The following is a 15088-nucleotide window of genomic DNA, read 5'->3' as shown; positions in this document are numbered from 1 at the left end:
ATATCTTCATAAACTTAAAACTTTAATCTTCATTTTGAAATTAAGAATAAATTAGCTTGGAGTCAGTAACAAAGAAACAAAAATTTTAAATCAGTTTATTAATAGAACGATAAATTAATAAAAAGAGTTGGATACACTTTAAGTCGTAATGCTCTCCTTCTCTGCATATATTCATTTGGAGACACTTTTGGGAATACAGACAACCATGAAATTTCTCGTTCCACTGTTTCCATCAAGTTCGAGAATTTTCCAGGCTCAACGCTCCCCTGGAAGCAATAGACCGTATTTTCTCATCAGGAAACATTTAATTTATTGACATTGGTTACTTGCTCAGAAATTTCTCAGATTATCAAAACTGCATTTTCCTATTTTACGAAGTGTCACATAGAAATTACTAGTGCTTCATATTTATGTACCTTAACTTTCTCTAATCGATGTTTATAACCATATGCCATGTCTTCACTTTTTTGTAATTGTTTGTATCGCATTTTGAAATGCTCATCAAAGATTCGATCTTCTTCGCTTTGGCTAGTCATTTCATCAATTTCCGGTTGAGTATAAGTACAACAATCGTATAAAATTGTTGTGGTTATTGCCTTTTTTGTGTTTAAATCAAGTGCAGTTGCTTGAAGAATTCCATTATAATCTACTTCCAATGTGATATCAACTACTGATTCACCACGTCTTTTTGGTTGAATTGGTAGACTTATTTCTCCGAGTTGGCGGTTGTGTGAACACAACACTCGTTCTCCTGAAACGTTAAAAATATTTCTAAAGAACTTCTAAACTTAAAAAAGAATGATTGAAACTGTTGAATGCTCGATATTTTTATTTACAAAGTCATTATTTATACAATACACGCGATTATATTGAGAAGTGGAACTAAACATTGATTGGAGTAGGTGGAAGTTCTGGATGTTCTGGAAGTGCTCCTCCGTTGAGGAGTTGAGCGATAATAAAAATGATTGTATTGAGTTCCTGTAATAACTTAAATGGATTAGTGAAATAAAGTTCAACTTTACAATTTTGTTTGTTCCTTTCAATTGATTGATAGCATCGTTCTTCTCAACAGATGTTAAATTTTGGTCATCCACGATTTTAGATAATTCTCCTAAAACATCTGGAAGACTTTGAAGAATATCGGCAACTTCTTTGAGCAACTGTTCGATAAGATTGAGAACTGTTGTGATAAGATTTTCAAGTTCATCCTGAATATATACTAAAATGAGAAGCAAAGTAGAGAATAACTTACTCCAAGGCCAGGAACAAGACCGTTAAGCTTGGATAGAACTTCCTCAACTCCAAGATTATCCACATTCGAGAGAATTTCTTGTACTTTAGGGAGAGCACTTCCTGGAATCTTTTCAACAAGATCAATAATTTTTTGAGTGAGGCCATCTCCAAGAAGAGACAAATCCAATAAATCTGCTGGATTTATAATTCCCAAAAGTCCATCTGTTGCATTTGCACTTCCAAGAAGTTGACCAATGATTCCTCCCAATCCACCATCCTCTCCTCCAAGTACTCCTCCCAATCCATTTCCTCCGAGGATTCCACCTAATCCACCATTTCCGAGTATTCCTCCTAAACCACCTTCACCTCCACCAAGGATTCCTCCGAGACCTCCTTGTCCATTTCTTCCGAGTATCCCTCCGAGAGGAACTGCTGTTACAATTGCAATTGAAACAACAAGTGTGAAAGCAACTTTGGATGAATACATTCTGAAAATTATTTGAATTGAACATTAAATGAAAACTGAAACTGATGATTTTTCCTTGTCACCGATGGTTCTTATATACTGTTGGATTTCGATGATCTTTGTAAAATTACAATAGATTGATTTTTGAGCAATTGTTTTTATTCAAACTAGAATAATTTAAATGGAATGGTCTTCGAACACCAGACAGTTGGTCACTCTGAAACTTTTGAAAATAAAATTTGCAAATTTGCATATTTCTCATTGGAATGAGTTGAATTGAGTACATTTTGTTTTTATTTTGATATTATTTTGAACATGATGTTTTTCATAACCTGACAATCAGTAGTTGCTCAAAAATCAATCTATTGTAATTTTACAAAGATCATCGAAATCCAACAGTATATAAGAACCATCGGTGACAAGGAAAAATCATCAGTTTCAGTTTTCATTTAATGTTCAATTTAAATATTTGAATTTTTAGAATGTATTCATCCAAAGTTGCTTTCACTCTTGTTGTTTCAATTGCAATTGTAACAGCAGTTCCTCTTGGAGGAATACTCGGAGGAAATGGACAAGGAGGTCTCGGAGGAATCCTTGGTGGAGGTGAAGGTGGTTTAGGGGGAATACTTGGAAATGGTGGATTAGGTGGAATCCTCGGAGGAAATGGATTGGGAGGAGTACTTGGAGGAGAGGATGGTGGATTGGGAGGAATCATTGGTCAACTTCTTGGAAGTGCAAATGCAACAGATGGACTTTTGGGAATTATAAATCCAGCAGATTTATTGAATTTGTCTCTTCTTGGAGATGGATTACTTTGATTCTCATTTAAAGTATAAATTCAGGATGAACTTAAGAATCTTATTTCAACAGTCTTCAAACTTATTGAACAGTTGCTGAATGAAGTTGCCGATATTCTTCAAAGTCTTCCAGATGTTTTAGGAGATTTATCTAAAATCGTGGATGACAAAAATCTAACATCTGTTGAGAAGATCGACGCTATCAATCAATTGAGAGGAACAAACAAAATTGTAAGTTTGAACTTTATTTCACAGATCCATTTAAACTTTTACAGGAACTCAATACAATCATCTTCATTATCACTCAACTCCTCAACGGAGGAGCACTTCCAGAACTTCCACCAACCCCAGTCAATGTTTAATTTTCTTTTTTCTCACTGTCCGTGTACATTGTATAAATAATGATTTTGTAAATAAATACACCGAACATTCAATATTGTCTTTCGATTGTTAGTAACATGTTATTCTAAAAAATCATGCCAGTAATTCTACGAACCCCACCTTCGTAAACTGGAACATTGATTGATGTCTGAAAATCATCACTATTGATGAAAGTCTTCCTCTTTGTACATGGGAAAACCGTTCCCTTTTTAATAAGAACTGACATATAATCACGATTACATTGAACACCAATTGACATTGGAATGACATCAATCAAACGCATGTCTTGAACTTCTTCTGCGCCTGAAATTTATATTTTTATCCAAGTGATTTTTTTCTGTTAAAAATTATTGTTGGGTCTAATTTATTGTGTATATATCAATGCTGGAAATGTAGAAAAAAACGCATTTATATTTTAATAACTTACCTGATAGCACCGCAGCCATAATCGCCGCACCGTACGCCACCGCTTCATCCGGATGTATTGATTCACAAATTCTTGTATTTGATTCAAAACTTTGTTTGATAATGTTCTTTAAAATGGGAATTCGTGTGCTTCCGCCAACTAGCACAATTTCGTTGATCTGAGATTTTTTGAGATTCGCTTCTCGGATAACCCGTTCCACGTGGATTACTGTAGCCATTAAAAGATTTTCGATCCAAGATTCGAAATCCGTTCGGCTGATTCTCATGATGAAATCTATACCGAGGTGTAAGCATTCGAGCTAAAAAAATATTTTTTAGACATTTAGTGAAGAAGTGAATGTGGGGAAATTACTGAAACTCTCAAAATGGCCCTAGCTCTAAATTTGTGAAAGTTGTTCAGCAATTTCACAAAAATTCATACCTCAATCCTAGCAACCGAACTTGCCGATAACGTGATCTTTGCCACCTCGGCTGCTTTTCTGATCCGCTTCAGTGCTCGATAGTTTCCTTTCAAATCAATTCCATGTCTGTTCTTAAATTCTTCTAACATCTTTATCATTATAATATTATCAATATCTTGACCGCCCAAGTGAGTATCTCCTCCTTTAGCTTTTACAGTAATCCTTGGCCCGTCTACATTCACAGCTGCCACGTCAAAAGTGCCACCTCCTAGATCGTAGATCAAAATATTTCTTCTAGAAAGTCTCTGTCCCTTGAGACTGTATGCTATTGCGGCTGCTGTTGGCTCGTTCAAAATTCGAAGAACTTTCAAACCTGCAATCTCAGCAGCTTCTTCCGTGGCTCTCCTCTGTGTTGCATTGAAATATGCAGGTACAGTAATCACTGCGCTTTTCACTTCAAGACCCAATTTTCTCTCCGCATTGTACTTCAAGCATCTCAGTATAAGTGAGGATACAGTAACAGCAGAGAATTTTAATGGTTTTTCGTTTTTGTGAATTTCTAAATACGGAATTCCGTTGTCATCTTTTTCAACTTTAAACGGCCAAAGTGGCATGTCCCTTTGAAGTAAAACGTCATCATATCGCCGTCCAATTATTCGTTTAACGTCTGAAAATTTTCAAATTGATGTAAAGTGTTACTTAGCTCCATTAAACATAACACTGACCAAAGAGTGAGTTAGTAGCCTTTCCGATAACATCTTTTGCATGTTGACCTATAAGTAAATCTCCATCCTCACCAACAGCTAGGACTGACGGGGTTGTTCTGCAACCTGGAACAGTTTTTGTAACTAACATTTCAAATAACATAGAATTTGGTATAGAACTTTGCTTAGATTTTAATTTCAGATATCAAGCTTTTTTCTGTTCAAAATGGAATTCCAATTTGCATTGAAATAAAATTTTAGCCGTTCGCTGCGTATTCAACCATACAGTCGACTGCGGCATGGTTAGTTTTGGGACTAGAAAATTACAAAAACTCTGCCACCGATATGATTATTGCGGGCGAGTTTCTTGTTTTTGCGGCCATGTGGAAAAAGCCTCACCATTCTCATTTTCCAATATATTCACTTGTCCATTTTGATAATAAGCTACACAAGAGAAAGTAGTTCCCAAATCAATACCAATACTCATAGATGATTGGAAAATATGATGATAAATGACAAGTGAATCGAAATTTTGAAGACACAGTTCCGTCCCCGAAGAACGGCGGGAGTGAACAAATTATTTTTGAAACAAAAATCGAGAAAAAAAGAACAGAAAAAAGTGTGAAGATTTATTCTCTGCAAACAGATAGAGGAGAATTGGAAGAGAGAAAATGATATGGGAGTGACTAATAAACTGCGGGTTTCTCTGTTTTCTTGTCATATCAATATGGTGAGAATTGACGAATTAAACTAAAGATTTGGGACAAGAATTATGTAATAATACGCTGAAAAAGAAAACGAAAAAAAAAAACAATTTTTCGGTAATTTAAAGGAGCATGAACAATATGTTGTAGATTTTTAATTAAAATCGTTTCAGGACCCATCGCAAAAGTGGTGTGCCCCTTCCAAGGTATATTTTCCATTCTCTGAATTCATAATATTTTGGTAAAGTTATTTTCAACGTAATTTGTATAAAATCTTTTGCGAGTTTCTAGCAAATTTTTACTTTTGCCCCGAAAATACGGTACTCGGTCTCAACACGACAAACTTTGATTAACTTCGAAAAGGGATGCGCCTTTAGGGAGTACTGTAATTTTGTAACATTTTGTTGCCGTAGAATTTTCTATAAATTTAAAGAAAATAGGGAACTAAAAAAAAACCATAAGAAATTGTCGCGTCGAGACCGGTACCGTATTTTCAGCAGAAAAATTGCAATATTTCGCATCTAGATAATAAAACATTTTTACTTAAAAACATCACAAGCTTTATGGACAAATGATTTAGAAATTGATAGCATACTACATGGAAAAATAACAGATAATAAGCGGAATGTAAAAAAGGCTGAAAAATGTCGGTAAAATTATTGTGGAGTGATAGTCGATGTTCCATTTTCAGTGGTTATTTTGAGGAGAGCCCCGGAAGATGGACGGCTCGATGTTTCTGTGGTCCATTTGAGAAGATGTTCAGAGATGAATGAGAGTGGAGTCCAGCTGAAAAAAAAACATAGAAAACTATGCAAAAGAAAAAGAGTAATTTAATTTTACCTTGAATGATCAGCATTTGGCATCCATTTTCTGTTCATTGGGGTGTCCAAAGTGACTGGCATAATTGTCAAAACGGCCGAATTGTCAGGCAATCCCGAATCTTTGGCAGCCAATGAAGATGTCAGATGATGAACTGCAGCTTTTGCCATACCATATCCAATCATTGATGGAGTTGGTCCCATAGCAGCAGCAGCTCCTGTAAGCTGAAGAAGACCTCCCGGCTTGAGGTGAGTGGTGGCCAATTTGGCTGCAATTGCTGAACTCCAGACCTGAAAATTCACGGTAGAATAATACCAGATGTTTAGGATTAATATATGTTACCGATTGTTTGATCATTAAATCAGCATTTTTCACAAAATCTTTTGAAGAAGCGGAGCCTCCAGCCCATCCACCGGCAACACAGAAAACTCCATCAACCTGACTTCCCTGGAGAGATGAAGCAGTTCTGCAAATATTTTATGAGGTTACGGTAGCTTTTTTTTAAATTAAAAATACAACTTACTGCTCGAGAATGGATTGTTCTTGTTCTGTCCAATTTTTATTTCCGTCCACCAAAATATTACTGTCAGCTTGGTCATTGGCACTCAAGTCGATGTTTAGAACAGTCTGAAAATTAATGAAAATTAATTTACAACATCCTAATTCAATTTCTTTTAAAACTTACATAACCATTTTTCTTGAAGAATTCAAGAATAGCAGATCCAAGTGCGCCTTTGCCTCCGTATACGATAACTTTTCCACTGGACATTGTTCGAAACTGCAAGGAAAAAGTAAAGAATGACAATATGGAGGTTGAAGGACAAATTGGCCGCGTGGACGACGTCAAGGACGATTTTAATGTGATACTGGTATCAACGAGTGATCAGAGACACAGATTTTTAATGTTAAATGAGGGAAAACTTGATGGAATTCAGGAAAATAAAGATGAAACAACATTTTGGAAATCGGTTTCCGAGCTTGAACTCGAAACGAACTTTTGTTATCGAGAGTTTTATCAGTTATATTTTTGCAAGAAATTTGGCAGACATATCAATCGATAGCTCTTATTTAGCTCAACAACATTTAATATGAATCACAACAGGAAAATGTGAATTAGCTTCTCAGAATTCGTCAAAACATCGTGGGAAAAAATATAGGAAATTATTTTTTTACAATTGCGCTCTAATGTAGATGGCGAGACATCGTGTGGAAAGGAGAGACGATAGATAACTTTTTCTTTTCATTTAATTCTTTTTCTTGTTTCTATTATTATTTAAATGGTTTCGCATGAACTATTCATTTCAATTTATAAAATAAAATCATATTTAGAGTAAATTTTAAATATTTCAGCTATGAAATGCCATTACGAAGTGCTCGAAGTTGAACGCGACGCTGATGACGATAAAATCAAAAAGAACTACAGAAAACTAGCGCTCAAATGGCATCCCGACAAAAATCCGGATCGCATCGAAGAGTGTACTCAGCAATTTAGGCTTCTTCAAGCTGCGTACGACGTTTTGAGTGATCCACGAGAACGCGAATTTTACGATAGACATAGAGAAAGTATTCTGAAGGGAAAAAATACGGATTTCGAGGAACAATCCACGGATTTGTTCCCCTATTTCACCGCTTCTTGCTATCAAGGATATGAAAACGATAAAAATGTGAGAATGAAATCTAAAAAGTAAATCAAAATTATAAATTACAGGGCTTCTTCACTGTCTACCGGAAAGTCTTCAATATCCTAGTTTCTGAGGAATATGATGCGTACAACGATTCAACAATAGTCTATCCAGAGTTTGGCGACAAGGATACCGATTTGGAGCAAACTGTGAATGGTTTCTACGGTTTTTGGAGCTCTTTTTCGACAACTCGCTCTTTTGCCTGGCTGGATCATTATGATATCACACAGGCTTCAAATCGATTCGAATCACGGCAAATCGATCAGGAAAATAAGAAGTTTAGGGATGTCGGAAAGCAGGAAAGGAACGAGCAAATTAGGGTATGATTGTCCGGAATATTTAATTTTAAATTTAAATTTAACAAAATTTTTCAGAATCTGGTCGCTTTTGTTCGAAAACGTGATCCACGTGTCAAAGCATATAGGGAAATTTTGGAGCAAAAAAAATTGGAAGCACATAAGAAACAAGCTGATAATCGAAAAAAGCAGATCGCCAAAAATCAAGAGTAAGTTCCGAAATTGTGAAAAATAAGGAAAAAATTGAATTTTTCAGGCTAGCCAACTCATATCTGAACGACAAAGAAGCCGAGGCAGCCCGTCTTGCTCATTTGATTGAAGTTAGTCTACAAATGGCCGAGGATTACGATACTTGTAGTGATGAATGTGATGAAGAAGGAGAAGAACTTCCATATTGTGTTGTTTGTAGCAAATCGTTCAAAACTGTGTAAGCAGAATATTATAAAGACGCAGAAAAATGCCATTTTTGAAATGGAGATGCAAGTACGCTTCACGGAAAAATTAAATCGCTCCGCCTCCAAAGTTGGGTCTTGTTAGGCATTGGCTGCAAAACCTTAATTTCAAACGATTTTTGTTTAAAAAAAAGCTTAAAAAATGCACAATAATCGAAACATTGAGAATTGAAAAACGAAAATTATAGATTTATCGGAACTCCTTTAAAAAATTTTTTTTTGATCTTTTAAAATCGAAAAATCTAAATAAAACGTTTAAAAAATGAAAAAAAAGAAGAAAAATTGAAAAATTTGAGGTCATTTTTCTAAAAATCAAATTTTTTGAAATATTGAAAAAATTTTTAAAAAAACATCGAGAATTTTTTTTTCGAATTGGAATGAACCAAAACTAAAAAAAAATCGATATGTAATTTTCCGATATAAAAAAAAAGAAAAAAGACTAATTTTTCTTATCAAAATATACAAAACTTTATAAAAAAGTTGAAATTGTGTGTCAATTTTCTGAAAAATAATTTTTTTGATTTTTTGATTATTTTAGAAAAAAATGAAAATCCTTGAAGAAAAGTGAGAGACAAAAAATACGAAAAAATATTGAAAACGTTTAAAATTATGGATTTACCGCCACTACCTAACGAGACCCAACTTTTGTCCGTGGAGCGCGCTTGCACCTCAATTTCAAAAGTCTGATTATATTCATCTCTATAATATTCTTCAAACTTAATTTCAGAAACGCCAAGTTGAATCATGAGAACTCGAAGCAACACATCCGTCAGCTGAATGAGCTGAAAAAGCATATGAAAGAAGAAGATTCCACGATTTTCACCGAAGCAGAACCGAAACCCGACGAAACACCGAAAGGAAAGAAGAATAAGAGAAAGGATAGGAAAAAGGGGAATGGAATATTTGATGTGGAAGAAACAGAAGCAGTAGAAGCCGAGATTCAGGAAGCGCCGCCCGTGGAAAATGAGCAGCCGGAGGAAGAGGAAAAGGAATGTACCCCGGAAGTTGTTAAGAAAGAGAAAAAGAAGAGAAGAGGTACATTTTGTAGAATTGCAAAATCTTTAAAACAAAAACAAAAATTTTGTTTTCAGCTGATAAAAATCAAAACCCATCGGCGACAGTAGAGGAAGAAGCACCGAAGTCAACTGAACCAAAATCTGCAATTTGTGATAAATGCCGTGAGGTATTCGATAGCCGGACCAGGTTATTTGCTCATTTACAAGAAACCGGACACGCCACGTTGCTCATCAACAAACCAGGAGAAAAAGGACAGAAGAAGGCGAAAAATAAGAAGGGACAACGTGGAAATAAGGGGGATGATGAGGATTGGTGAAACATTTTTTTTTTGGTATTTATTCTTGTTCTAATTGTTTTGTTTGTGAAAGTTTAATAAATATTTTTCAAAATTCAATTTTATTGAAATGTTTCGGGAAGAATAATGGGCAAATAATGAGTACCAAAATGTTCAATATTTAGTATTCAAAGTTACAGTGAAAGTTACAGTGAAAATTAGTGGAAGGGTACATGAAAAAAAGTAATACAGATTAAAACATGACAAGTGAACGATGATGATTCATTAATCCTTTGAAATATTTGACCGTCTTCACTTTCAACTCCAACGTGGCATCTTCGTCGGCAATAAACGTTGCACATCGATGCATCTGCATCGCAGAGACCGTACACATGTGAGAGATTCCGCATTCGATTGCCTGATGAAGAGCCAGCGCTTTGTGTGATCCTGTGATGAGAATCATCACTTCACGAGCATCCATTACAGTCTGGACGCCGACTGTCAGAGCTTGTGTTGGCACTTTTGTGATGTCTCCACCGAAGAAACGAGCGTTAGCCTGGAATTATTATTTTACTCCTGATTCCAAATATCTATGTGCACACGCGGTTCTGGCTCATTTTGACTCGGCCAAGGCCGGGGTTTAGTTGCAACGCTAAATGTATTTGTCCGTGTGGAGTACACGACTTTCCAGCAGGCAATTGTCAATGTAGCGCGAAAAATTCAATTATTTTAAGACGACTTTCAAACGCGCGTCAGAAACATTCTCATTGGAGCGCGCTGTGACATGTCAATTTACGAGATGATTGACGTTTTCCAACAAATTTCGTTCAATTTCGTCGGATTATTGTTGTCAATGGAACATTTTTTCCGACAAAACTGAAGAAAAATCGTAAATCGACACAACACGGCGCGCTCCATTGAGAATTTTTCTGGCGCGCACCTGAATTGTATCCTCGTTGAGGGTCTTGATACGTGTACGGCTTGCCAGCGAACTTCCGGGCTCATTGAACGCAATATGGCCATCTGGACCAATTCCACCGACAAATAAATCGATTCCGCCAGATTCTTTGATTTTACGCTCGTACTCTTCACACTCCTTCTCGTGATCAGACGTATTTCCGTCGAGAATGTGAATCTGAAATTATTGACTTTGGAACCACATTTGGCGAAAAAAAAAAAACAACAAAATCAAAAAAATTACATTAGCTGGATTAATGTCAATGTGTCGGAAAAAGTTGTCAAACATGAAGGAGTGATACGATTCTGTATGGTCACGTGGAAGATCTGGAAATATTTATTAATTTCAACTAATTAAAGAAATATCAAATTTTTCTCACCGACATACTCGTCCATATTAAAAGTTTTCACTTTTTCAAAGGAGATAACTCCGGCATTGTAGAATTCGATGAGTTTCTTGTACATTCCGAGTGGAGTTGAGCCGGTTGGCAGTCCTAAGACGAGATATTTTCCATTTTCAGTCGCTTCATTGATCTTTGTAACGACATATCGAGCAGCGAATTCGGCGACTTTATCGGCGTTCTCCTCGATAATCAATTTCATTCTGGGCTGAAATCAAATTAGAAAATTAGGAAAAAAAAAGAAATTTCTAGAAATCAGAAAACTTTGAATAATTTCAATAAAAATGAAGAAATTTGACCGTCTGGTTTACTGTAAGTTTTAAAGGCGCACACAGAAAAATAATTCTTGCGTCTTGGAGGGAAAACACTTGTTCATTAATTATTTTTTTCAAAATAATATTTTTTTTTTAATTTCAAAGAATTCCAAAAGAGCGCCATGTAGGAAAAATGGTAAAGTTAAAATAGTGAAATCGAATCAAATTTAAATACTGAAAATGACAGCCTCGTTCTTGATAAATATGTTTCGAAATTTCGAAAGTGAGACAAAACTGACAATTTTCGCGGCATTTAACCTATTTTTGGCGCCGGAAAAACTGCTGAACCGGAACTGTAGAAAAGTCAAAATGTTCACTTTGACATCAACTTTCGAAATTCTATTCATTGCAAATCGAAAAAAATTCTTAAACTCCAGAAATCGTTCCAAAAATCGTAATAAACGAAAACTGGCCAGAATGTGCAGTTTTAAAGAGCAGTCAATGCTTATCTTATCGAACAATTTGTTGATAATTGACCGAATTTTCGCAAACAACAATATCTTATCGAAAGTGGGGGAAACATGAGACCTAATAAAATGTTTATATTTATGTATTTCAATGAATCTGAGTGAGGAATCAAAATCAAACTATTACCCGGATGCGAAGTTTGCAAAATTGAACACGAAAGTACGGTTCCCGGTCTCGACACGACAAAATTTTGCTCACTATAATAAGGTGCGCGCCGTTAAAGAGTACTGTAATTTCAAACTCCCTGTTATCTTATTTTGTAGAATTTCTGGGTCTTTATGCAACTTTTTGATAACATTTATGGGTTCAAAGACTGAGAGCCTGGAAGCTCAAAAAAAACCAATTTACCTTTAACATTTTTAATGTGTTTTATTTGTTCTGAAATTTAACATTATTTTTCTCGATTCAAGACTGATGCTTAATCACTAAAAAAAATTCATTAAAGAGAAAAATTAAAACATTAAATATGATTAACCCGTTTATATACAAAATTTAAAAATACAGAATCACTGAGCAAAATATTGATTTTCACCGAAAAATTGATGGTTCGTCTAACACGAATTTATGTAACCGGTACGAATGATCCACTGGGTTGCTGTCTGAAAATTCGAATTTATTGATTTTTTTTTATAATTCAAATCAAAAAGAAAACTCACTCCGTTTGCGTAGCATGCCAATTCCAAAACGATGCCCATCGAGGTTCGATGGCTTGTTTGAAATCGACAGTAGGGGACAGGTATGGCGAAGTTTGGCCTGAAACATATTTTATTAATTTTTCACCAATTGCTAGATGAATGCAAACGCGCTTCATCGATGATTTCTAATCAAAAAATTCAGAGCCGGAATGGCTTTTCAGATAGCAGCCAAACTAGATTTCCTAAAAGTATTATAAGCGAGCCCTATCCCTCCCCGTTTGATCTACAAAATTGCTGGAAATTCAGACGCGTGTGACGCAATTTTCGAAGTGGAGAAGCCAATGCACCATGTCTCAAACTTGAAACTCACGGTAAAGTTTTATAGACTGCAATTCGAAATTCATCGATTGTAACTGTAGAGTTGAATGAGATTCCTTTGATAATCCATGGTTTGGGGGAATAGTGCCATTTCTGAAGAAGTTTGAATTTCAAGTTAATAATTTGTGAAGTACCTCGATAAAAAAGCACATGTCAACTGCATCGATGGCACTGACAATTTGAGAAACTTCCGTGTAAGCGGAGAAATCAAGACGGTAAACTGCAGATGATGATAAAATTTTTAGAAGTGATCCTGAAAAATTATACCCTTTTTTGATCAGTTCTGTATGCCAGAAGTATTTTAGTAATTTTTTGAAACCTACCATTTACTGGTGCCATTGTCATTTGATCAATATCCATCCGATGCCTGGGATCTAATCGGAATTGCAAACTCGCCAGATTCTTAGTGGGAAGTTTCAGAAAACTTGAGAATGGATCGAAGGTTGTCATATTTTCCAAAATCAAGTTTTGAAGACCTTGAAGTTCTGATAGCTTTATCAGTGACTTTGGTGCAAGTTGCCAAGGGAACAGGATGGTTTTTGAGCAGAGGAGCAGAGATCTAAAGTATTATTGTAAAAATAGTAAGGAAAATGTGCAACTTACTTGATTTCTACTCGACCGCAAACTTTATCAAAAAACGTTAAACAGTCAGCAAAAAAGTTATCCTCAATTCTTTGAGACTCTGGTTTGCATTGCTTCCGAACTTGAAATCTGATTGCTTGCAAATTCATGTAGGCCAGGAGCTGAATAAAATTTTTACGGAGTAAAGATAATTTTTAAGAAAACTTACCGTTCTTGTAGTAATTGGAGAAACTGAAACATCATGTCTTGTTCCAACTCTTTCAAATTGAGCTTGCATTGTTGAATCGCTGAAATGGGAAACATGAAGCTCCTTGTATCGAACATCATTTCCGCGGAGGCACAGACGCCGTTTTTGTGTAAACTCTGAAATATGGTAAGTTTTTAGATGATCTTCTAGTAGTTTACAAACCAGGTCCTCGTGTATCAAATAGTGTGAAACTGTATGTGATAATCGGGTCAGTTCCATCTTCGCGGTATTTTGATAGAGGTCTGTTGTCTACGATGTTGACGTGGCAGTGAGCTTCAAATCTGGAAAATATGGGAATTACAAATATTGATAAAAATTGAGAAATTTCTGAACATGTCAAAAATATATTGGAATGAATCTAGGTAGGCATGTAGGCAAGTAGGCAAGTATGCAAGTATGTAGATAGATATGCATGTAAGGGATAGATAAATACTTATGTTAGGTAGACAGGTGCGTAGGCATGTGGCCAGGTACGTAGCCTTGTAGGTAGATGGGCAGGCATGCAGGTATAGATAGGTTTGTAGGTAGACATAATTTTTGGCATGTAGGCAGGCTTGTGGGTATAGGTAGGCAAACAGTTTTATTAACCCACAGTCTGATAGTTTTCAAATTCTTTTGCACCAATCCTCGAAACCGATTATTTACATGAGCAACACCAAAGAATATATCATGACGTGGCAAGTTACGGATAACCTAAAAAATGAATGGTTTTCTGTTGGGCTTAATGGTACAAACCTTCAACAAGACTTCATTTGGAAGATTGAGCAATGTTGGCTCTTCTCTCATTTTCACGTCATTTGGCAGTTTGAAAAAGAAATCGTGGGTCTGGCTGATTCTGAAAATAAAGTGAAGTTAATTTCAGGAAAAATGACATGCATTTTCAATTTGATTTTGCCAATTTTAAAGAAGATTGAAAAATTGGAACTGGACGGAGGAAATAAAATGAGATAAACAAGAAAAAATGGTGAATATTAAAGTGTTTGGGTGGTTGGTCTATGAATAGAAAAAGAAAAAGAAAAAAGAAAGGCATCGAATTTCAATGAGCTCATGCAGTTTTTTCTTTGTTTTTTTTATTTTTGTTATGTTGTTTTTCCAACGCAAGAAAAACAATTAATTTAATTTAGGGATGATCATGATTGCAATAAACTTTTTAGTTTCATAACTAGGTAGAAGAGAGTAGCCTAGGCAGTCATGTGGGCAACCACGTAGGTATAGGTAGGCATTTAGGTAGGCAAGAATTCAGGTAAATAGGCAAGCAGGTAACCACGTCGGTACAGGCAGGCACGTAAGTCGGCAAACATGTAGGCAGGTATGTATGTTTTTTTTTTCAAGTTTCTAGGTTATTGCATATTCATTTATACCGCAGTATTTAAATCTAATTTACTTCTATTATTCAAAATCTTGGTTTTATATGCGATTTTCGATAATTTTCGAAATTTGAAAACAATTTTAAA

At 35.5% G+C, this 15088-nt stretch overlaps 6 protein-coding genes and 1 pseudogene across 8 annotated transcripts; 2 read left to right on the top strand and 5 right to left on the bottom strand.

Moving 5' to 3' along the window:
• Positions 1-14: 14 nt before the first annotated feature.
• Positions 15-5057, bottom strand: F11F1.1 (the record flags this gene model as incomplete). Of its 2 annotated transcripts, NM_001268271.3 has the most annotated exons (8): positions 842-978; positions 1023-1208; positions 1253-1353; positions 2998-3180; positions 3305-3602; positions 3725-4371; positions 4430-4534; positions 4808-4895. In NM_001268271.3, the coding sequence occupies 8 exons, from the start codon at positions 4893-4895 to the stop codon at positions 883-885; spliced, it is 1704 nt and encodes a 567-aa protein (NP_001255200.1). In that variant the 3' UTR covers positions 842-882. The 2 variants fall into 2 exon arrangements, with proteins under 2 accessions (NP_001255199.1, NP_001255200.1); NM_001268270.3 differs by lacking the exons at positions 842-978; positions 1023-1208; positions 1253-1353 and adding exons at positions 15-266; positions 417-751 and having other exon boundaries at positions 4808-5057.
• Positions 883-1720, bottom strand: srlf-8 (SXP/RAL-2 family protein Ani s 5-like cation-binding domain-containing protein; the record flags this gene model as incomplete). Its single annotated transcript, NM_001268272.4, has 3 exons — positions 883-978; positions 1023-1208; positions 1253-1720. 3 exons carry the CDS (start codon positions 1718-1720, stop codon positions 883-885), a joined length of 750 nt encoding a protein of 249 aa, NP_001255201.1.
• F11F1.8 lies at positions 2536-2858 on the top strand (annotated as a pseudogene). Its single transcript has 2 exons — positions 2536-2727; positions 2772-2858. Coding segments are annotated over exons 1-2 (279 nt in total).
• Positions 5058-5639: 582 nt separating the features above from the next.
• On the bottom strand, positions 5640-6709 carry qdpr-1 (Dihydropteridine reductase). Its single transcript, NM_067359.7, has 5 exons — positions 6617-6709; positions 6455-6558; positions 6274-6397; positions 5953-6221; positions 5640-5898 (listed from the first exon to the last, which is right to left on the bottom strand). The coding sequence occupies exons 1-5, from the start codon at positions 6698-6700 to the stop codon at positions 5769-5771; spliced, it is 711 nt and encodes a 236-aa protein (NP_499760.1). The 5' UTR covers positions 6701-6709; the 3' UTR covers positions 5640-5768.
• Positions 6710-7279: 570 nt separating this feature from the next.
• dnj-17 (DnaJ homolog subfamily C member 21) lies at positions 7280-9769 on the top strand. The gene is made up of 6 exons (NM_067358.6): positions 7280-7595; positions 7640-7933; positions 7988-8118; positions 8166-8336; positions 9089-9396; positions 9453-9769. Exons 1-6 carry the CDS (start codon positions 7284-7286, stop codon positions 9692-9694), a joined length of 1458 nt encoding a protein of 485 aa, NP_499759.2. The 5' UTR covers positions 7280-7283; the 3' UTR covers positions 9695-9769.
• T03F6.3 (Glucosamine-6-phosphate deaminase) lies at positions 9757-11224 on the bottom strand. Its single transcript, NM_067357.5, has 4 exons — positions 10990-11224; positions 10854-10936; positions 10593-10787; positions 9757-10208 (listed from the first exon to the last, which is right to left on the bottom strand). Exons 1-4 carry the CDS (start codon positions 11210-11212, stop codon positions 9906-9908), a joined length of 804 nt encoding a protein of 267 aa, NP_499758.1. The 5' UTR covers positions 11213-11224; the 3' UTR covers positions 9757-9905.
• Positions 11225-12259: 1035 nt separating this feature from the next.
• On the bottom strand, positions 12260-14469 carry T03F6.4 (F-box domain-containing protein). The gene is made up of 10 exons (NM_067356.8): positions 14370-14469; positions 14227-14327; positions 13797-13915; positions 13596-13750; positions 13409-13548; positions 13129-13364; positions 12940-13058; positions 12798-12898; positions 12449-12545; positions 12260-12391 (listed from the first exon to the last, which is right to left on the bottom strand). The coding sequence occupies exons 1-10, from the start codon at positions 14418-14420 to the stop codon at positions 12344-12346; spliced, it is 1167 nt and encodes a 388-aa protein (NP_499757.2). The 5' UTR covers positions 14421-14469; the 3' UTR covers positions 12260-12343.
• Positions 14470-15088: the final 619 nt, after the last annotated feature.

Source organism: Caenorhabditis elegans, chromosome III (genome assembly GCF_000002985.6).
Source record: "Caenorhabditis elegans chromosome III".
Taxonomy (NCBI): domain Eukaryota; kingdom Metazoa; phylum Nematoda; class Chromadorea; order Rhabditida; family Rhabditidae; genus Caenorhabditis; species Caenorhabditis elegans.
Note: the sequence above shows the minus strand (reverse complement) of the source record. Positions and strands in the feature narration are given on the sequence as shown.